This window comes from Alligator mississippiensis, chromosome 8 (genome assembly GCF_030867095.1).
Source record: "Alligator mississippiensis isolate rAllMis1 chromosome 8, rAllMis1, whole genome shotgun sequence".
Classification (NCBI taxonomy): Eukaryota; Metazoa; Chordata; order Crocodylia; family Alligatoridae; genus Alligator; species Alligator mississippiensis.
This window is the reverse complement of record NC_081831.1, coordinates 733,534-754,592: the sequence shown is the minus strand read 5'-3', so window position 1 is coordinate 754,592 and position 21,059 is coordinate 733,534. Positions and strand designations below refer to the sequence as shown.

At 67.7% G+C, this 21,059-nt stretch overlaps 2 protein-coding genes across 2 annotated transcripts; both read left to right on the top strand.

Annotated features, from left to right (window-relative positions):
• The first annotated feature begins 718 nt into the window (after nt 1-718).
• On the top strand, nt 719-10,952 carry TIMP2 (TIMP metallopeptidase inhibitor 2). Its single transcript, XM_059731949.1, has 5 exons — nt 719-1,235; nt 7,024-7,124; nt 7,372-7,480; nt 8,092-8,216; nt 8,546-10,952. The coding sequence occupies exons 1-5, from the start codon at nt 734-736 to the stop codon at nt 8,741-8,743; spliced, it is 1,035 nt and encodes a 344-aa protein (XP_059587932.1). The 5' UTR covers nt 719-733; the 3' UTR covers nt 8,744-10,952.
• A 1,736-nt stretch (nt 10,953-12,688) lies between these two features.
• On the top strand, nt 12,689-20,738 carry USP36 (ubiquitin specific peptidase 36). The gene is made up of 17 exons (XM_059731931.1): nt 12,689-13,267; nt 13,352-13,462; nt 13,547-13,649; nt 14,002-14,069; nt 14,452-14,522; nt 14,921-15,003; nt 15,189-15,300; nt 15,407-15,547; nt 15,784-15,884; nt 16,081-16,213; nt 16,479-17,150; nt 17,600-17,730; nt 18,122-18,634; nt 18,870-19,060; nt 19,379-19,549; nt 19,712-19,827; nt 19,905-20,738. The coding sequence occupies exons 1-17, from the start codon at nt 12,793-12,795 to the stop codon at nt 20,034-20,036; spliced, it is 3,324 nt and encodes a 1,107-aa protein (XP_059587914.1). The 5' UTR covers nt 12,689-12,792; the 3' UTR covers nt 20,037-20,738.
• Nucleotides 20,739-21,059: the final 321 nt, after the last annotated feature.

Here is a 21,059-nt window from a genome sequence, read left to right as displayed (position 1 = left end):
GGCAGCGTGGGACCTCCCAAAGCAAAGTGCGCAGCGCCCTTTTAAGAGCCTGGCTGGCAGGGGATGCTGCACATGAGTCCTCCCCTAATAGCTAACAGCTGGTGCAGAGGGAGGGGGCTGGGCTGCCTGCCCAGGGGCCACCAGCTCCTGTGGCCTTGGCTCCCTGCTGCCCCAGGCATGCCCTGCCCAGCAGTGACAACCCTCCCCACTCCCCCAGGTCCCAGAGGGGACGGGTGAGGATCGGGCCCAGGCGTGGCGTGTCCAGCCTGGCGGCTGTCGGGGTGCAAGGGTCAGGGCCCGGCCTAGCCACTGGCCTTGCGTGGCAGTGGCTGGCTCAGGACAGGCCTCGCTCTGGGAGCCACGGACCTGTGCCCAGCAGGCACCTCCGTCACCCGAGCGCCCTGCTGGGCTCTGGCTCCCAGGCCCTGCGTGGCCGGCGGTGCCTGGGGGAGCCCTGCGATGGGGGCCAGTTTCTGGGAGTCCCCGGAGGGGGCTGCGGCCTCTCCAGAGCCAGCGTCTCCCGCGGGTTCCCCTTTCCCCGCAGCACTGAGTCCCCGCGGGTCCGGGCAGGGGGCACGGCCCGGCTCCCGCGCGCCCCCACGGCCCTCCCTGCCCCCGCGAAGCACCGCCGGCGCCGGCTGCGGGCCAGCCCTTGCCCACGCGTCGGGGTCGCCCCTTCCTCCTGCGGCGCCTGCCCTCGCCCTGGCTGCCACCGCCCGTGCCCGGCGCTCGCATGGCCGCGGCGCGCCGCCGCCCCTGCCCCTCTGCCCCGCGCTGGGGTCGGGGCGGGCGCGGGCGCGGGCGCGGGCCCGGGCCGGAGGGCGCTTTGCCCGGCCCGGTGCGGCCCCGGGCCCAGCCGTCGGGCGGAGGTGGGGCCGGGGCTCCCGCCCCGGGGCACGGCCGCGATGCCCGCCCGGCGGCGCGCGGGGCCGAGCTGCAGCCGGCACTGGCCAGCTGCCACCGGGAGGAGGAGCCGCGGCGCCTTAAAGCCCGGCTCGGCGGCCGGGAGAGGAAAACAGCCCGCGGAGGAGGCACCGCCCGAGCCCGAGCCGGAGCCGGAGCCCTGCATGCCGCAGCGCTGAGCCCCGCCGCCCGCACCATGAGGGCCCCCGCGCCCGGCCCGCGCGCCTGGCTCGCCCTGCTGCTGCTGCTGCTCGCCGGGGCCGGGCGCCTGGCCCGCGCCTGCAGCTGCTCGCCCGTGCACCCGCAGCAGGCGTTCTGCAACGCCGACCTGGGTAAGCCCCGCGCCGCGCCGGGCCGAGCCGGGCCGGGCCGGGCCGGGCCGGGCCCGCCGCACACGGAGCGGGCAGTGCCGCGGCGGCCCGGCTGCCTCCTTCGCCGTCTCCCTCCCTCGCCTCGCGCTGGGGCGGCGGCCGCGGGGAGGGTGTCCGCAGCGGTCACTCCGGCCTCCGGGAAGGGGCGTCTGCCTGCCGGACACGTCGGGGGCCTTGACGGGAGAGTGCGTGCACACGTGTGTGCGCGGTGGGTCTGCCTGCCGGGCGCGAGTGTGTGTGTCTGGGGGGTGTGTCTGCCGGCCCCGGGCCCGGGCCCGGGGGGTGCGTGCCCGTGGGCGGCGGAGCCTCCCCCCGCCTGCCCCGCACGTGGGTGCGCGGGGATGGAGAGGCCTGGCCCTGCGTCCCCGCCGCGGGGTCCGGCTGGCTGCGGCGGAGCCCGCCCGGCGAGGAGGAGCGCGCCGCGTTGCCATCTTGATTCAGTCGGTGCCTAGCAGCGGTGGGGCCAGGGCGCAGGCCGTGGCCAGCCTGGGAGCCAGGGCCGGGTCACCTCCGCCTGCTCCTTCTTTCCAGGCATTTCCTTTCTTCCGTCCCATCTCTCTCGGCTTGGATGCTGCTGGAAGGCCGGGCTTGGCAGCCCCGGGATCCGGATTCCTCTTCCATGAATAATGCCCTTATTAAATTGTACCATATTAAACAAACAGGCCAGGCCGGGCCGGCGCGGCCATTCCCAGCCCCGCGGCCTGGCGGGCAAGGGAGCGCGGTCAGTCTGAGACGCGTAGGCAGGCCGGTCACCCGGAGCTCGGCCCACACCCATCCGTCCGCCGCGAGGATGCTCCGCCAGCGCTCCCGGCTTCCCACGCCCCCGGCCAGCGCCCCTGCTCCGGCCCCCGGCCCCGGCCGCTGCGGCTTCTCAGCAGCTGGCGTCAGTCTCTGCCGGGGCTGCCGGGGGCTCGGCCCACTATGGCCGAGGTTCAGGGAGCGCTGGAGGGACGGGAGAAACGGTTTCTCGGTGTAGCGGAGCCCCAGGTCTCCTTCCGGCTGTTTGCCCGGTGGCTGGGGCAGTGGGAGCCGGACTGCAGGTCAGCTGGCAGAGGCACGTAGGACACCTCCCCGCCCTGCCCCTTCCACCTCGGCCCCCTGCTCTGGGGATGCTTCCTCGGGCTCCAGCACGTGGTTCCAGCCCCACGGGCTCGGGCGGGTGGTGACAGCAGGGGATGCTGCTGGGAGCAGGGCAGTGAGCTCCCACGTGCCCGTGTGGGGCAGCCAGCAGTGTTGAGGCATATAGGGCCCCAGTTTGGGCAGCACAGGGCTCCCCAGATCCTACATGAAGCTCGGGGCAAGGGGCTCCATGGCCCACAAGCTGCTCTGGGTACCAGGCCGCGCTCCCCTGCCTTGGCACTGGCGGGGCAGGCCGGACGCATTCCTGCACACTGCCCTGCTGGGAGCTGGCTGCCGGGGCCACCGCCGCTCGGGGACAAGCCAGGGCCTGGTGACAAGCAGGTTAGCGAACATGGCCTCGAGGAGGAGGACAGGGTAGTTTAGTCTGAGCCGGAGCTGGCAGAGGGGCAGGGAAACGGCCCAGTCTGTCCGGCTTCAGGGGTCTGTGTGTAGCTGAGCGGGGGCTGGAGGTGGGTTGCTGCTTCTGTGCTGCTCGCCCTCCCCACCCCAACTAAGCACTGGGGATGCAGCCATGCAGGCCAGGGCTGGGCACTCGGTTGCAGCCTGGCACCGAGGGGGCCGCTCCGGGAGCTCTGGGTGTCGTGCTTCTAGCGGGGCAGGCGAGGGCTGCCGGTTCCTGGAACCGGTGTCACCGGCTGTGTGCTCAGAGCAGCAGCAGTGACATGGGCATCGCATTGGCAATGCCTCCTGTAGCCCCTGCATGCCCTGTGGCACCTGTGTGAGCGCAACCTGCTCCCAGCAGTTGACTGTGCCCAATCTGGTCTGCCCTGCCCTGGGGGGCCCAGGGGCTGGGCAGGGGAGGCTCTGTTGCCACCTCTGCCCTGGACAACTGGGCCAGGACAGAGCCCCTGAGCAAAGGGGCCTGACTCCAGAGCAGGCTGCGACCTTGGGGCGTGGAGGGTGGCGTGGCTGCGGTGTGGGGAATGCCAGGCTGCCCAGAGCCCTTGCCCTGCCCTCGGCTGCCTGGGCAGATGCTGGGGTGCCCAAAGCCTTTCACGGCTGCCTCTGGTGCTGGGGCCTGGCAGGAAACCAGTGGCTGTGTCGCAGCTGCGTGAGATGGAGCAACATCACTTCCTGACGGCTCCTCTCCTGCTCGGGCGGGCCGGAGCCAGGGCCCTCCCTGCTCTCAGGGAGACACCCCGCGCAGCACTGCGTTGCTGCTGCCAGCTCCGTGCCGTGCCAGACAGTGCCATGAGCTGGCCCTGACGGCGCCACACTCCCCAGCCAGGGGGTCCTTTTGGGCAGCAATGTGTCCCCTACGGCTCCTCCAGACGGCCCCCTGCCTTGCTGCCCAGCCCCGCAGCATGGACGGCTTGGAAGGGGCATGTCTGAACCTTTGCTGTGGAGCCAGAGACACCCCCCAGCCCTGCTTCCAGCCCCCTCACGCTGTGCGTGGGTGCCTGTGGTCTGCCCTGCTCCCGGGTGCACTGGGAGCTGCCCCTGTTCCAGCAACTGCTGCTTGGCAGCTCCTCTCCGTGCATTCGGCTGTAGCAAGCTCAGGCCTGTTCTGGCCCCGGGGATGCTGAGTCTCCTGGTGGGAGCAGAGCCTGGAGGGGACATGCCTGCGCATGGGGAAGCAGGTGACCCTGCATCCCCACATCCCCGGGCTTGCTGTGCGAGTGGCCAGTCCTGCGTGGAGCAGCCATCGGATATCTGGAGGCACCAGCAAGTGGCCCAAGGGTGGCAGCTCTCTGCAGACTGGGATGCAACCCGAGGACCCCCTGAACACGGGGCGGTGGGACCCTGGCTCAGCCACCTTGGGCATGGTGATGGGGGCAGTGTGCGAGCCAGCGCGGTCGTGGCTCTGCCCCCCACACATCCCCATGGTCTCCCTAAGCTGTAGGTTTGGAGCCTGTAGGATCTGGGGTCAAGCCATAACCCTGGCATCCTGTGCAGCCTCTCCTCTGCCCCTGCTGGCTCCTACCTGTTCCCACAGCCTGCCCTACCCAGTGCCAGCTGGCTGAGAGTGTGAACCCTGCTCACGCCCAGGTCACAGCAAACCTGTTGGAGGCCTGTGCCCCGGTGCCAACAGGGTCACCTCCTCCCAGCGTTGGCCTGGCATGCGCCAGCACATGGCCTGCAAAGCCTCCCTCCGCTTGGTACCGAGCCAGCCCAGGTCGGTCACGGTGGAAAATTACTGCCGGCTGCTCCGCTTCCTGGGGACACCCACCGCGCTCCTGGCTGGCACGGAGCGAGGGCAGGCTGTGCAGAGGGGCTGAGGCTGAATGGGCCACAGAGGCTATGCTCCTTCCTTGGCCCCAAGCCGGGGGCTGCTGCTCCATGGGCCCTGGCAGCCGGGAGAGCAATGGGGGCAGAAAGAGATGGCAGCCTGGGAGGCTGGTTTGACACGTGTGTGTGTGTGTGTGTGCGCATGTACATGTGTGTGTAAAAGGGGGCCAGGCTGGTGTGCTCCCTCCTTCCTGGACAGGGCTTTGAGTGTTGCTCGTTAACACTGGGGGTCCTGCACCATGCAGGAGTAGCAGCAGCATCGCGTGTTGATGGTATTTGGGGGCTAGGGGGGAGTCCCCCCAGGTGCATCCCGCAGCTGCCGTTGGGTGCTGAGACCCCGTGGGAAGGGGTGGGGGGCACCATGGGGGGCCAGGGCAGGTGCTGGCTGGCAGCAGGGGGATGGGGCAGGCTGGAGCTCAGGGTTGCTCCTAGCCCCTCTGTGGCAGGTGGGACCTGGGCACCCAGCACAGACCTGCCCCCAGCCCCGTGGGAACGGGCCCTGCAGGCTCGGCTGCTCTGTGCCCTGCCGCAAGGGCACCGCCTGCGCTGCGGGGACACGCTGACTCAGCTGTGGCGAGGTCAGGCCAGCACGGCTGTTATCAAACCCTTGGAAGCCAGCCCATGTCCTGGAGCGTCCAGAGCCCCTCTCCTGCGTGGTGGTTGTGGTCCAGACACAGGGTAACGGGGGACAGCAGCAGGGGCTTGCACAGCAGCAGGGAGGCAAGTGCTGGATCCTGCACAGATCCCCCAGGAGAGGAAAGCTCCCAGCCCGGGGCACCCACTGGAGCCGGTTAATGCCAGAGCTGGGCTGGAGGGTGTCTCAGTCGGGGTGGGGGCTCGCTGAAGTGAGGGGTGGGCACTTGCCCTCTGGCTGGGGCAGGACAGGCAGCCCTCTCCTAGCCCCAACCCTGGCCAGGTGCAGCAGCAGTGGGGTGTGGGGGGCTGCTCTCAGGACCCCAAAAGGCGCGGCGGCTTGTGAGGTCAGTGGTAGCCGGGTCCTTACAAGGAGGGAGACAGGAAGGCTTTGTCGCTGCCAACTGCTGTGCACCTCCCAGGGACCCCCATGGTGCTGGCTCCATCCTCTCCTGGCCTGCCCCGGTGTCACCGGTGCCTTGGCTCCTGGAGTCAGGGCACTCTGCCGGGGGCTCGGAGAGGGCTGGGGCAGACAGCTGGGCACCCAGCGGTGCCATGGCAGAGAGCAGCACCAGCCTGGTTACATGCCCTGGGGAGTGCCAGCTGGTCCAGATCCCCAGGGACTACAGCCTGGCAGCCCCTCAGGGACGCCCATGTGTCCTCTGCCATGGAGTGGGCTCCCCTCGCCTGCCCCCCGGCCTCCCCCTCCCCCTCGGCCTCTCTGGCTCCTGGCTGGGAGCGGCGCTTGGCTGCGCGGCTGGGGTCTTGGCGGGGAAAGCGCTGAGCCGGGCCCCTCCACAAAGCCGCACTGTTCAGAGCGGAGCTGCCGGGACCGGCTGCATTTTTGTCAAGTGATTCATCAGCACGTGAATGGAAAAGGCTGGAACCCGCTGAACCAGCAGCCATCCCGCCACGGCTCCCCGCCCAGCACACCGGGCTCCTGCCCCCGGCGGAGAGGGGGGAGGGCTGAGAGGGGGCACCCCGGATGCCCCTGGCAATGCATGGAGCAGCTGGGGGGCCACACTCCCTGCCTGCCTGGGCCCTGCCCTGGCTGCCGTCCACGTGAGCTGGGCTGTGGGGCCAAGTAAGCTGCGCGTGGCCGCCCAGTGCTTCCTCACACGCCCGCAGGGGTTGACACGCCAGGGAGCCACCGTGCTGCGGGAGCCCTCGGTGCCACACATCCCCATGCACCATCTGGCAGCCGCCAGCAAGCCGGGCTGGTGAGGCTGCCCTTGGCAAGGCCCGGCCGAGCTGGCACCGGCTGCCTGCCTTCCCCATGCCCTTCTGCCCTGTGTAGATGGGGCTGACCGTCCAGCCAGTGCTGCAAGGGCAGGGAGCTGCATGCTCCACGCCACAGGGGCAGCACTGGTGCTAGGGGCTGCCTGCCTTCCAGCATGCTCACAAGGACAGCACCTGCGCTCCCCGCCACCCAGCCATCCTGCCCAGAGGGTCCTCTTCCCAGGCTTCCTGGGGAGGAAGTGCCTCTCCCTCAACCCCACTGGCCAGGAGGGAGGATGCGGTGATGGACTTGGCATTGCGTGGAAGTCCCGTGCATCGCTGTGAGTGCAGACAAGTGCCGCATGAGCCGTGGGCATGGCTGCAGTTCAGGCAGGGCGGCATGGCAGGCTCTTCCCAAGGGGTGCAAGCCAGGAGGAGCCGGGGGGGGGGGGGGGGCTCTGCCTCCATGCCACAGCCTCAGCACCCACGTGCACAGCTTGCTAACCCGCTCCGTGCCTGTCTGTTGCAGTGATCCGGGCCAAGGCCGTCTCGGGGAAGGAGGTGGATTCCGGGAATGACATTTATGGGAATCCAATCAAACGGATCCAGTACGAGATCAAGCAGATCAAGGTAAAGATGAACCTGCCTGAGGCCTGCTGGGGCTCTGGGGTCTCAGGCAGGTCGGGCATGAGGAACTGGGTATGAGGTCCCTGGTGTGTGGGTGGCAAGTGCTGTGAGCTTCTCCCAGCAGTGTCCCTGGCACAGGGGCCTGGCCCAGCCTGGGATCTCCAGCCCAGTCCCAGAAGTCCTGCAGGCCCTCAGCTCCAGTCCCAGCAGTGCTGCCAAGCTCTCACACTCCTCCTCCTTGCCTCTGCAGATGTTTAAAGGCCCCGACCAGGACATCGAGTACATTTACACGGCCCCATCCTCCGCTGTGTGTGGCGTCTCGCTGGACACCAGCGGGAAGAAGGAGTATCTCATTGCAGGTGGGGTCCCCCGGGCTCGTGGCACATGACGGGTGCCAGCCAGGCCTGCTTCTCACCAGCACTGGGTGTGGTGCTGGCGAGCCCTTCCCATCTCCTGGATCACAGGGGACAGCGGCCTGGAAATCCAGGAGCCTTTTCTAGAAGTGGGGCAGGGGGTGCCTGAGCAATGCCTGGGGGGATTGGGGCTGTGTGGTGCAACTGCTGTGCTGCTCTAATTGCTTATGGGTCTCAGCCCTGGCACCCTGTGCTCACGGAGGGGCAGTGCCAGGCTCCTCCAGCTCGCCCTGCCAGCTGCGGGCTCCTCTGCTCAGCCCAAAACGCAGGGTCCGGAGGCAAGCCCCAGGCCGGGGTAGGACTGGGGGTACATGGCACCGGGCAGAGCTAACAGACAGCCTGGGAACCAGTCCTCCAGCAGCCCTGGCTCTGACTCAGGGAGACCGCAGCAGGGCTGCCGGCTCCGGCTCCACCGCGTGACTCACTCTCACATGCCGTGCACAGATGCTCAGCAGCGGTGACGCTGGGCTCTGGAGTGCTGGCATGGCCCCTGCCCCTTGCTCACCCTGTGCACGTGCGCACACGTGCACTGAGTGTTACATCTGCCCGTCCCACAGGCAAGTCAGAGGGCAATGGCAAGATGCACATCACGCTGTGCGACTTCATCTTCCCTTGGGAGTCTCTGAGCGCCACCCAGAAGAAGAGCCTCAGCCAGAGGTACCAGATGGGCTGCGAGTGCAAGGTAAGCAGAGCCCGCACCTGGGAAGATGTGGAAACTTAAGAGCAGAGGCTCTGGGGATCTTGGCTCCATCGGTCACTGGAAGCACTGGGGGAGAGCACGTGGCCAGCCAAGCCCCATCCTCTAGGGATCCCGGGGTCCACCAGGCAGGCAAGTGGGGATGCCGTGGCTGAGCCCACTGGAGATGCCAGACCAGACACTTGGGGTGGTAGTGATGGAGCTGGGCACTTGGCACCGGTCCAGGGCCTGGAGCTGGTCTCCCTTGGTATGCTGGCTGTGGGGAGGGCGTGCAGAGGCCCTGGCAGGATGTAACGGGGTCCATTGTGCTACAGATCTCGCGCTGCCCCTCCATCCCCTGCTACGTGTCCTCCTTGGACGAGTGCCTCTGGACGGACTGGGTGACGGAGAAGAGCATCAACGGGCAGCAGGCCAAGCACTACGCCTGTGTCAAGCGCAGCGATGGCTCGTGCGCGTGGTACCGCGGCGTGGCCCCGCCCAAGCAGGAGTTTCTTGACATCGAGGACCCCTAGCCCCCGCCAGCAGCTGCATCCCCTCATCCGGTAGCAAAACCTGCGAGACATTAGACTGGTCCACCCCTGACATCACCTCCAGGAAACAGCATGAAAACCCAGTGCCCTGCATGGGCGACTGACCGCCACGGGGGGAGGGACCCACGCCCCAGCCCACCCCCACGCTGCGCTCCCCTTGCGGAGGGCCCGTGCCGCGCCGTCCCGGGGAACCCGCCATGCCAGGCCCCAGAGCTGCGGTGGAGGGCGGGGGGTGAGCCAGTAGCTGGCCTACCGCGCCCCCCACCCAGCGGAGCACCCTCCCCATGCTGCTCCGGCCCCACGCGCCTCTTGTTCTCATCTCCACCATTGAGCCAGCGTCCCCTACCGGTCCTGTCCCTACTCAACACGCACACCCCATTGGGCGAGAAGGGAGCTTCCCCTGCTCAGGTCCTGGCCCCCAGAAATGCTTTCCCAGCAGCCAAGTCTGCAGCCTTCCGCCAAAGGGGATAAAGACCCTTGTGATGGATGGGATGTCCCAGGAGAGGTCCTGTAGCATCAGAGGGGGCAGGACTGTCCCCTGCCCGCTTGCTCCCAGGAGCTTTTGGGTCTTGGTTCTCCCAGTTAGTGGATGCTGCATCGGGGCGAGGGGGGACAGGCAGGGCTGGGCCCTGCAGTCGCACCCCCAAGTGCTAGGAAAGAGCATGTAGCACATGGGACTGTGCGTGCCATCCCTCCCATGGGGGAGCTGGTAGACTCAATTCTGTGCCACTTTCATCATGCTAGTGCCAGAGCCCCTCCCTGTAGCCTGCTGGAAGAGTCTCGTTGCCACGCAGCATCTCTGGTGAGAGCTGTTGGGGTGGAGAGGAGGTAGGTTGGGAGAGGCTGAGCTCCCAGCCCTGGGGCAGTGGGATGCTGAGGGTGACCCTCCTGGCCTCTGGTGCCAGCTGTCGCGTGGGCACAGAACTCCAGATGTTTCTGCAGTGTGGAGGGAGAACCGTGTGCGGGAACCCGGCGTCCGCACTGGCAGCAGCTTGTGCCATGAAGCCAGGAAGCATGTGAACGTGAGAAGACAGGCAGGCAGGCCCCTCTCCCATGCCGAGGACACACGCGTGCACACGTCACACACAGCAGGCACGTCACAGCTGCCCGCCCACCCTTGACCCGTTTCTGAGCCAGTTCCCCTGCTGCAGCGCTGGGCAGCCCTGTGGCCAGCCCGTCTGGGGCACCGGCAGCCCTGGCTGCACCTTCATCCCTTCAAGCGTCCCCAGGGCCTCCCTGCAGACCTGCTCCTGGGGCATTTTCATGCTGTGCATCCATGTAAGGTCATTAAGATGTCACTTTGGACCAGTCTGGGTGATTTCCATAGAGATAGAAAAAAAAAAAAGAATAACCCACCCTCTAATCAATCCAATATAAGACTCCCGTTTGCTTCCTGTATGGTTATATCATGTGTGACATTTACTCCTGTCTCTGCTGACACTCTCTCTTTGATTTCCATGTTTTGGTTGGTTTGGCATCTGCTCATTCCTGTGCTGTAATGTTTTTATTTCCTCGTTAGGTGTTAGAATTGCACTTATTTTTGTAAAGGGTTTCTGCCTTGGAAGCGTTCAATGCCAAGTGGGAAGAACGGCGAGGAAATCTGTGGAGGGTTGAGTCCTCCGAGTCTTCCCGTTCCCCGGTGTTCGTGTTGCCCCCCGCCCTCTCGCCTGCCCTCCCCTCCCCTCCCCACTGAGCATGAGTCCTCAGCTGCTGGGACTCAGAGATGGGATACGCCGGACGCTGGCTGGGCCCCACGGGCGGTCGTCTGCACGCGCCTCGCACACAGCACGGGCCCAGATCCGTGTGACGGGACCCGATGTCTCGATTCTGCCCGGGGGCCTCAGCACCGCTGCCGCCTCCTGCCCCACGCCATGCAAGCAACTCAAAATACTTAAAAAAAAGTTTACAGGATAGTTATTTTCAGATCTTTGCTTGATCAGTATTAAGATAAGAAAAGTATCTAACTTGCCGCCATAATTTAAAGCTTTGGGGGGTGGGGGGTGGTTTATTGTGTTGGGGGGGTGGGGTGAGCAATATGTTTTTGCTGGACTCTGAAGTCTGAGACCTTCTTGTGCTGGAAACACATGAAAGTTGTTGAATAATGACAAGCAGACTGTGCATGTCTCTGATGCTTTGTATAATTCATATGTGGACATTTGGTCTTTGGACAATAAACAGTATTATCAAATAACACGCGACTGCTGCCTCTGACCCGGCGTCGGCGCGGGGAGCTTGGGGCGCCGCTGCCACCCGCCCTGACCCCGGGGTCGGGCAGCAGCCACAGCTTGGCGCGGCCACATCCCCCTGGGTGCGCGGGACCCGCTCCCCCTGCTCCGTGGGGCCAGGGCTGGAGGAGCCCGGGATCACGGAGGTTGTGCTGCTGCATCAGCCTCCTTCCCCTGCAGCAAATGTGGGAAGCCACAGCCCTGTGAGCGAGGCCTGGGAGAGTGTGCCCACAGCTCCCCTGTGATTGTAACCGCCCCAGCCCCGTGCTGCTCCTGCCTGCCCTTGGGGTGCGCTGGCAGAGCACCAGTGCTGAGTGGAAACGGGCCTGTGGCATCCCGCCGGGCCTGCCTGGCACCGCAGGTCGAGTTGGCGTGGCTGGGGTGCCCCCTCTCTCTGCCCCGTGCCAGGGGGGCTTAAGACCACCCCCAGAGGTGCTGGGGATGGGACCGGGCTGTGCTGATGCACCCGCTGGCCCCCACCCCGCAGGGTCCTGGCTGGAGGGCCTTGCCCCTGCGCTCAGGCTCAGCCTCACCGCGCTGGGGCAGGAAGGGATTTCCTCACTGCTCAGACTGGTGCGGACTGCAGGGTCCTGCTTTCCTCTGCACGGCCTCGGCCTGGGCTCTCTGCAGCATCCACGACCCCCTGGCAGCAGCGGGGCGCTGGTGCCTGCAGCCCCCGGGGGGGCTCGGCTGTGAGGTCCGGGTGGTGCTGGGGCAGGCCTGAGACGAGAGTGCCGGGGTGCTCCAGGCTGGCAGATCCAGGCTCAGGCAGGGGCTGGTGCCCTCTGCAGCACTGGGGCCAAGTGGGATGCCCTGGGCAGGTGTGCCCCCGGCAGGTAGGAGTGCCCTGGGCGAGGGTGCCGTGTTTGCAGGGGTGCCCCATGCAGACAGGGCTGCCCTGCCCAGGCACGGGTGCCTCTGTTCAAGGCGGGGCTGGGGTGCCCTGTGCTTGCAGGGGTGCCCCCAGGCGAGGGAACAGGCAGTCCTCGCTGGCGGCGTCTCACACTTACACCAGGGCTAAATCGACACCCTTTCAACTTTCTGCCCTCCGGCTCGGCTCCACCACGCTTGGGCCGAGGCGCCGCCACGCCAGCGAACAAGGCGCCGCGTCGCCCGGAGAACGTCTGTCCAAACTTCCCGGGCCCCTTCCCCGAAGACAGCCGACCAGAGTCCCGAAAACCTGAGAAGCCTCCAGCCCAGAGCCCGGCCAAGGTCCAGCAAGGCCTTGTCACCTGCAAGCAGCCCAGCCCGCCGCTATTCCCCGCGCCCGCAGCTCTAGGACTCGTCTCGATTGAGCGAGTGCCGCGGTGACCCCGGGGTCTCGGCCCCGGCGCGGATGCCCGGCTACAACATTGTTTCCCCGCGAAGCGGGTCCGCGATACAATGTTTCCACTGGAGCCGCGGTTTCAGGAACCAGCTGCGTCCCGAGGCCGAGGGCGGGGGGCGGGCCCGTGCAGGCCGGGGTGCCGCACACGCGGTGCCCGGCGCGGGCAGGGCAGCCCCCCGTGGCCCCCGCACCAGCGCTCCCGGCCAGGGCCGGCCCCGCCCCCTGCTGGCGGCGCAGGACTCCCCAGCGGCGCATGCCCCGCCCCTCCTGCCGCTGTGGGCGGGGCTTGCTTGGGCCCGCGAGGCCCCGCCCCTTAAAGGCGAGGCGGCGGCGTTTCCGTCGGCGGCGCGCGCGCGGGCACCTCCCCTTGAAGCGTGGCCACGTGCGCGTGTCCCGGATGGCGGCGCGGGGCCGGGGCTAGGCCGACCCGTCCCGTCCCGGGCCCCCGTCCCGCCCGCCCGCCCGGCGCCGGCGCCGCGATGCCGATCGTGGAGAAGCTGCGCGAGGCGCTGCGGCCGGCGCGGCGGGAGGCGGCGGAGGGCGGCGAGCTGGGCCGGCTGCTGGGCGCGTCGGCGCGGGCCGTGCTGCTGCAGCGCATCGAGTTCGAGCCGGCGCGGGGCCGCCCCGTCCCGCCCGGGCCCGCCGCCGCCAAGTACGTGCTGCTCGCGCCGGCGCGGCCCGGCCCCGGCCCCGACCCCGGCGCCCCGCCCGGCCCCGGCCCCGGCCCCGGAGCGTGCGGGGGGCGGGCGGGCGCGGGGCCGGACGGGGTGCCGGCGCCGCAGAAGGTGCTGTTCCCCGCCGAGCGCCTGCGGCTGCGCTGGGAGCGCACGGGGCGCGCCGGGGCCGGGCTGCACAACCTGGGCAACACCTGCTTCCTCAACGCCACGCTGCAGTGCCTCACGCACACCGCGCCGCTCGCCAACTACCTGCTGGGCCAGGACCACGCGCGCGCCTGTGAGTGCCACGAGCCGGGCGGGCGGGCGGGCGGCGAGCGCGCTGCCGCCACCACCGCTCACCGCTCCCCGCTCGTCCCCGCAGGTCGCCACGGTGGCTTCTGCATGCTGTGCCTCATGCAGAACCACGCCGTGCAGGCCTTCGCCAACAGCGGCAACGCCATCAAGCCCGTCGCCTTCATCCGTGACCTCAAAAGTAAGGTGCCTGGGCGCGGCCGGGGGCGTGGGGGGGTCTCCCTCTCGGGGCACGTGACTGACTGGTCCCCGCCACGCCCCGCAGAGATCGCCCGGCACTTCCGCTTCGGCAGCCAGGAGGACGCGCACGAGTTCCTGCGCTACACCATCGACGCCATGCAGAAGGCTTGCCTCAACGGCTGCACCAAGTAGGTGGCTGGGGGCACTCCCGGGAAAGCCTCGGCCCTCTCCTGGTCCCCCAGCCCGGCCCCACCGACAGAGGTCGCTCCTGTCCTCTCCGAGCGTGTCTGGGTGCTCGTGTGCAGCCAGGCTGGACCACAGCAGCGCTTGCTGGGTCTCTACCTGGAGACTAGGGGGGAGGAAATACCACTGGACGTGGCACAAAGCCACGTGCTTCATTCCCGAGGGACGTGAGCCCTGGACCCACGCCCAGGAGGGGTCCACGCCCATCCCACTGCTCTCCCGGTTCCCTCCCCGCCGGACACGGCGCTTGGCAGGGACCCAGGCCCTGCAACTGCGTGAGACCACGTTCCTTCGCAGGCTGGACCGGCAGACGCAGGCCACGACACTGGTTCACCAGATCTTCGGCGGTTACCTGCGGTCCCGCGGTGAGTGGGGGTTGCTGGCGCCTTCTCCGCGGGGCCGACGTGTCCGAGCCTGCCTGGCAGCTTCCCCCCGGGGCCGTGAGCCGTGTTGTCGGGTTCCCCTCGGGGCTTAGCGCCAGAGAGGGCTGTGGGGTAAAGAGGAGCGTGTCCTCCAGCCTGGGCACAATCCTGTGCACGCAGGCGGTAGGGCCCTGTGGCGGTGCTCTGTGCTAGCAGCAGTCGCAGTTCCCGGCCTGGCTCGGTTGGGCACGTAGCAAAGCGCTCTGCCTGCTTCCCGTGACTTGCACCCTGAGTGGGGGCGGGGAGAGATGCCCAATGCAGGGCTGGGGGCTGCTGTCCTGCATCCTGCCAAGTGCGCTGAGGCCCGGCTCTCTTCTCCCTGCAGTGAAGTGTTCGGTGTGCAAGAGCGTCTCGGACACCTACGACCCCTACCTGGACGTGGCCCTGGAGATCCGGGTGCGCCTGGCTGGTCAGCCCCAGCCGGGGGGCGTGGGAGCCATGCGGTGTTCCCGGCGGGGGTGGGACTGGAGCCCATCAGATGGGGATGCTTGTCGGGCAGGCAAGGGTGCCCAGCCCTGCCCCGTCCCTGTGTGACCTGCACCTGCCGTCCAGGGCCAGGGTGGACACGCTGGACCACGTGACTGCATTGTGGGGGCACTAGCTCCACAGAGACCCCTGCCAGCCCCCCTCATGGGGGTGTCGCATGTTCCCTCTGAACCGTTGCAGGGGCCTCGAGGGCTCCCCCCAGCCTATGGGGCAACACATGGCTGGAGGGGCTGGCTGCAGACTCTGGCCGTGGGGCCAGCAGAGCTGGTGGCCGGGCTGCCGCTCGCTAGCCCCTACTGTCGTTGCAGCAAGCGGCCAACATTGTGCGCGCGCTGGAGCTCTTCGTTAAGGCAGACGTGCTGAGCGGGGACAACGCCTACATGTGCGCCAAGTGAGTTTCCTGCATCGTGTGTCCACCCTCCTGGACAGTGAGCCGGTGCCCCGAGCTGCAGCACGGGGATCTCATACCCTACAGTGCCTGGGGTCCTGACTGGCTCTGCAGGCTCCCTGCCTGGCATGGCTGGCAGCAGCAGGGCTGGGGCAAGGGCACCGGGTAACCTGTGTCTTCCTGCGCAGGTGCAAGAAGAAGGTGCCGGCCAGCAAGCGCTTCACCATCCACCGCGCCTCCAACGTCCTCACGCTCTCCCTCAAGCGCTTCGCCAACTTCAGTGGGGGCAAGATCACCAAGGTGGGTGCCTGGGGCTGGGGCTGGGTGGGGTGCGTCCTGCTGTCCAGGAGGAGGGCCCAGGACACGTCTCACTCTTGCACTTCCTCCATGTCATCCTTCTGTGCAGGACGTGGGCTACCCCGAGTTCCTGAACATCCGGCCCTACATGTCCCAAAGCAGCGGCGACCCGGTCATGTACAGCCTCTACGCGGTGCTGGTGCATTCGGGGTACAGCTGTCACGCGGGGCACTACTATTGCTATGTGAAGGTGGGTCTCTGTTGGTGCAGCTGGGGCATGGGCATGTGCTGGAGCACAGAGATGCCCAGAGGGCTGGTGTAATGGCCAGGGGTTCTCCCACCCTGCCAGCCTGGACGGAGCGCGTGCTGTGCCCCTAGCTAGCTCCAGCCAACAGGTCCTGGGGTTGTGGTGAGGCAGATTTTCCAGGTGATCCCAGGCAGGCCCATTCTTCCCTGCCTGATGGTGTCTTCTGCACCCCTCCCCAGGCCAGCAACGGGCAGTGGTACCAGATGAACGACTCCCTGGTCCACGCCAGCAACATCAAAGTGGTCCTCAACCAGCAGGCCTACGTGCTCTTCTACCTGAGGTGAGCGAGCGATGGGCCGGGGTCTGCACCCACCGTGTCTGCCTCTTCCCGGCAAGTGGTCACAGTGCTCGGGAGCTGGGGGTGCGGTGCCCGGGTTTCCCCTACCGGGCCTCTGGCTGACGTCAGGGGCAGGTGGGGGGTCTGTCAGGGGCCCTGATAGCACGGGGCATCCTCCATGCCTTCGGTGCCCCCTCAGGATCCCAGGCCCCCGGAAGAGCCCTGAGGGCCCCCCTGCCAAGACTGCTTCCACCCTGCCCGGCCGCACTGGTGTCGACCAGATCAAGAAGGCCGTTGCCAACGGGCCCCTCTCCTCGCCGCTGATTGGCAAAGTGAGTGCCAGGCTCCCTGGCAGCTCTGGGGGGCTAGGATGGAGCTGGCTGAGGCCTGAGCTCACCACGATGGGGCCCTGGGTGGGAGCAGCTGAGCTGCGCACATTGCTCTGGGGAGAGCAGGCATCTCTGCAAGCACGGGGGGCCAGGGGGAGCCTGCACTGCCTTGAGCTTGCAGCCCTGGCTGCATCCTATGGCCTGCCCTAGTGGGGTCCAGCTCCCTGATATTCCCCCACTAACCCGGCTCTGCCATGGCTCTGGCTAGAGGCCAGATGTGCCGCAGGGGAAGAAGTCTCCAGGAGTGGAAGAGATGGGCGTACCAGTGGCCCGGAGCACGTTCGGGTTGGGGCCCAAGCTGCAGAATGGGACCATGCAGCCCAAGAGCCCAGTGGGGTCCCCCTCGCCCAAGCTGGCTCCCAGGCCTGTCCCTATGGCAGCACCGGAGGAGCCGGGCAGGAGGCCCAAGAAGCCGCTCGCTGCACCGCAGCAGCACATGCTGCCCAAGGCCGCTCGGGACACTGGCGGGGCCAAGCCGGAGGTCGCCAAGCAGGGCTCGTGGGGGAGCAAGGAGTCGCTGTCACCACCCTCACCCAAGCTGCCCGTGCGGTCAGCTGCCAGCAGCCAGGAGCCCACGGGCAGCAGGGGCAGCCCCGAGCCCCAGGAGCGGGACCGCAGCCGCAGCAGCCCGGCCAGCCCCGCGCACGGCACCCTGGGTGACTCGCCCAAGGGGCCTCCCAAGGCCAAGAGCCGCGCCGGCAGCTTCTGCGCCCCTGCGGACACAGACTGCGGCCAGGCCGAGTTGGATGCCGAGACGGCTGGCCCCGAGGACATCAAGCTGGCAAAGGTGAAGTCCCCACTGCTGGCCAACGTCGCGCTGGAGCTGAGCAGCACCATGTCCCCACCGCCTGCGAAGAAGCTGGCCCTCTCGGCCAAGAAGGTGGGTAGGGGCCTGTCCCTGCTGCACTGGTGGTTGGGGACGGGACACCGGTCCCCAGCAGCACGCGGGAGTCGTGGCTGGGTCTAGCGGAGGGCTGGGCCCGGCCCTAGCAGTGGGGGCCCTGCCAGCCTGCCTGCACCTGGCCGTGGCTCAGCCCTGTTTGGGACGTGGCACCTGGTGCTGCCCTATGGGGTGCCATGGCGCACAGGGGGTGGCTGGCACGGTAGCAGCTCTGCTTGATTACGTTTCCTTCCTTCCTCTCTTCCTTTGTGTTTTCTAACTGCGATCACTTCTTCTGATTCTTCTTCTCTCACCCGCTTCCCTCTGCCCCTGCCCCTTCCCCCTCCCCCTTCTCTGGGTCCCTCTCTCTGTTTTTGTTCTCCCCTCTCGGCTCACGGGAACCTCCTTTTTTTAGACCACCAAGTTTTTATTTATGTCGATAACTGCAGGGCAGCACCCCGCGGAGGGCGAGCGGAAGTGACCGCCGCACGCAGCCGCACCCACCTTTTGCCAACCACACCTCCCCTATGGCCACGACCCACCCCGCCTCCGCCTCTCCCTGGCCTCCTGGCAAGCCCAGGTAAGCGGTGCTGCCGTGCCCCCGCCCGCCCGCCGAGCCGAGCTGAGCCTGCCCCTCGGTCCCAAGCAGCCCCGTGCACCTGGGGCTGGGCCTGGACCTAGAGCAGACCCCAGAGGATGTTGGAATGAGCCCTGCACCGGAGCTGGCTGGGCAGAGCACTGCGCCCATGTCTCCCTAGAAGCAGCCGCCCTGCTCATCCTGGGGTCCCACTGGTCTCGTTCTGTCCTGGATGCTCTGGCCAAGGTGGGGCTGACCCCACGGGCACTGTCCCCTGCGTGGCAGGTCCTGGTGCAGACCCAGCTTGCCTGAGGCTGGCGGGTGGGCCAGGAGGAGGGGCTGCCCTCAAGATGGCCCCGCAAAGGACCGTGTTGGCCTGTGTCTCCCTCTCTAGGGCGTCCTCATCTGCTCCCAAACCTCCAGCTCCTCTGAAGCCTGCCAGCAGCTCCCTCCCCAGCTCAGACTCCCTGTCCCCCCCCAGTGCTCGCTCTCACCTCCCGGCCTCCGCCCCCCCTGCCCTCCCTCCACAGCACCCCCTGTCCCAGGGTCAAGAGCCGGGGCCCACCAGGACCCTCCCTGGCTCCAAAAAGAAGCGGCGGAAGCACCATCTGGGGGTGGAGGGCAGTGCCACCAGCCCTGGCCTGGGCAGTGGGGGCTTGGGGCTCTGCAGCCCGCCCCGCAAAAGGAAGCACATGGAGCAGGACCAGAGCCCCGTGTCTCAGGAGAAGGGAGCAGCCACAAAGAAGACAGATAGCTGGAAGAGAGAGGGGCTGGGGGGCGAACACAGGCCCCCGCCACTGGATCCTAGCAGCCCGGCAGGCTCGCGGACCAGCTCCCCCCGAAAGAGGAAGAAGAAGAAGCGAGATGTGGAGGAAGGACGTAGCCTGGGGACCTCGCTGCTGAGCAGGTGCAGGCACCACTGGGCATTGCCCCCACCAGACATCCCCTAGGGATGTGCTCCCAACCCAGGGGTCAGCACTGCAGTAGCTTGGCCTGGCCCTGGGGGGCAGGGCTGGGGCTCCAACAGGGCTCCCCCTTCCTGGGGGGCAGGGAGATGCCCCCTTGCAGCCTGGGTGCTTGGAGGGGTAAGGCAACACCAGGCACCATCTCATTGCTCTAACTCATGTCCTGTCCCCTGGCAGCTGCTCTGCCTGGGACAAGGCAGAGACCAGGGCTGTGGAGCCCAGGCAGGTAAAGCCGCAGGACGCAGGGACGGCTGGCGAGAGCGAGCATCGGAAGTGCAAGAAGAGGGAGAGTGTCGGCAGCCTGTCCCCCCAGCCTGCCTCCGAGCAGCCGGCTGCAAACGGCCTCTGTCCTGTGGACAGTGCTTCAGGTAGCAGCTGCTGCGCCTCTGCCTGCACGCTCCCCTGATGCGGAGCCTGGCTCCAGGCCACTCATCTGTGGCCTCCAGCAGAGGCAGAGGGCTGTGCTGAGCACTGTTTCCTGCTTCCCTTCCTGGGCGGGAGGCTGCTGCGGTCTGAGTTTGGCTCTTTGCTATGAGCAGAGCCGGCCCGGGCCTTCCTGGACTCCAGGTGCTGGCACTTTGGGGTCAAGGGTTGTGAAGCAGTGGGGGAGGAGGCATCCCAGCCCGAGCACCACACCTAGGGCCTGCCCATATCTGCCTGTGTGCTCTCACTCATGTTCTCCACAGTGCCAGTGTTCACTTGGGACAGCCAGGTCAGAGACGGGTACAAGCGCTGCCTCACCGCCCCAAGCCCCGAGAAGGGCACAGGGGCCAGGGCAGCCTGGCGGGGCCAGGAGGAGCACAGCACAGTACAGGAGCTGCTCCGGGATTCCCTGGACAAAGCGTACGGGAAGCAAGGTAAGGCCTGGTGCCTGAGCTGGGGCACGTGGCACCGGCCCTCGCTCTCCAGCTGCCTGCAGTAAAGCCTGGGCACGACGACCTGGGCCCCGGTGCTGGAGACCAGGCAGGGGAGCTGTGGCTGTGCGGAGAGTGCCCCTGACACCTGGCTCTACCCTGCAGTGCTGACATGGGAGGGCCAGGCGTCCGCTGTGAGCCGGGACGCCATCCAGGATGCAACCTGGGCCCGTAGTGCAACCGTCCTCGACGAGTGGGACGAAGAGTTTGACAGAGGAAAGGTGAGGCTGGTGGTCCTGGGCTGGAGGCGGCAGGGGGCTATGGGTCCCTGCTCCAACCCACCTCTGCCCTTCTGCAGGTGAAGAAGATCAAGAAGCTGAAGCGGGAGCGGAGGAGGAGTTTCAACGCCTTCCAGAAACTGCAGAACAAGCGCAACTTCTGGTCCGTGACGCACCCGGCCAAGGCCGCCAGCCTCAGCTACCGGCTCTGAGGTGGGGGTGCCTGCGGCCGCCTGCCCTGCAGCCCCAACGCGGGGGCCGGACTGCACCACAGGCCCACCCCGGGGTCCCCATTGCTGCTGCTGCTGCCTGGTCTCTGCCCCACTACGTGCTTCACTGGCAGGGCCAGGCTCTGGCACGACCCCTTGGACTGGCGCCAGGGGCCTAGGCTCTGGCCTGGGGGGGAGCTGCAGGCTGGTCAGTGCTACTCCCTCCAGCCCAGCTGTGCCCCCGTTGCCCTGCTGCCCTCCGGCTGGGCGTGGGGCAGCAGGATGGTACCAGGCTCCCCCACCCCCATTCAGCCCATCCACCAAGGACCAGTGTCTCTGGGCACAGGGCTGCTGTGCTGCTCCGGAGGGCCCTGCTGCCCGGGGGTCCCCATCCTCTCCCTGTAGCCATGCATGCCCGGCAGCGCTGCTGTGCATCGTTTCCGATCTCACTACCCCTGTGCACCGCCTCTGTCAGCCAAAGAGCAGATGAGGGGTTCCTGGGCAGGAGGTGCTTCATTCTCCAGTCTGTACATAGAGAAAAGCCTCGACTTCTGTCCCTCCCCTGCCCTGCTGCTGGGCTCCGTGCCCTGCCCCTGTACATGTGTAGATACCTGTAAATGGCTGAGTTTTGCACCGCCCCCCGGGGCCAGGAACCGTCCTCGGCTGTTGCCAAATCCTGGTGCAATAAAGTAATGGGTTTTGCGAGTCCTGCCTGCGCCTCCTGCCTGGGGCTGAAGGGCCGGGAGCGGGGCTGGGGCGAGCCGCGGAGCCGGACGGGGCCGGGGGCCGGGTCCCACCGCGGGGCGGGGCGGGGCGGAGCGGAGCCCGCCGGCCCCGGGCGGAGGGAAGCGGGCTGGACTGCAGGAGGGGCAAGTAGCAAAGGTGCCCGCAAGCCCTGGCTGCTGCTCCCCCGCCCCCGGCGGCGCGGCCCAGCGCGGCCCTGGCACCTCGGCCCCGCCAGGCTCGTCCTCCCCGCGCGGCGCGGACGGGGCTGCCCCGTGCCAGGCGGGGCGGGGCGGGGCGGGG

Excerpts from the sequence above, each read along its gene's own strand:
- TIMP2 (XM_059731949.1), top strand. The coding sequence starts at position 734 with ATGGCCGCGGCGCGCCGCCGCCCCTGCCCCTCTGCCCCGCGCTGGGGT. Across the intron at positions 1,236-7,023 it reads GTTCTGCAACGCCGACCTGG|TGATCCGGGCCAAGGCCGTC; the intron begins GTAAGCCCCGCG and ends TGTCTGTTGCAG. Across the intron at positions 8,217-8,545 it reads AGATGGGCTGCGAGTGCAAG|ATCTCGCGCTGCCCCTCCAT; the intron begins GTAAGCAGAGCC and ends ATTGTGCTACAG.
- USP36 (XM_059731931.1), top strand. The coding sequence starts at position 12,793 with ATGCCGATCGTGGAGAAGCTGCGCGAGGCGCTGCGGCCGGCGCGGCGG. Across the intron at positions 15,885-16,080 it reads TACGTGCTCTTCTACCTGAG|GATCCCAGGCCCCCGGAAGA; the intron begins GTGAGCGAGCGA and ends GTGCCCCCTCAG. Across the intron at positions 19,828-19,904 it reads AAGAGTTTGACAGAGGAAAG|GTGAAGAAGATCAAGAAGCT; the intron begins GTGAGGCTGGTG and ends GCCCTTCTGCAG.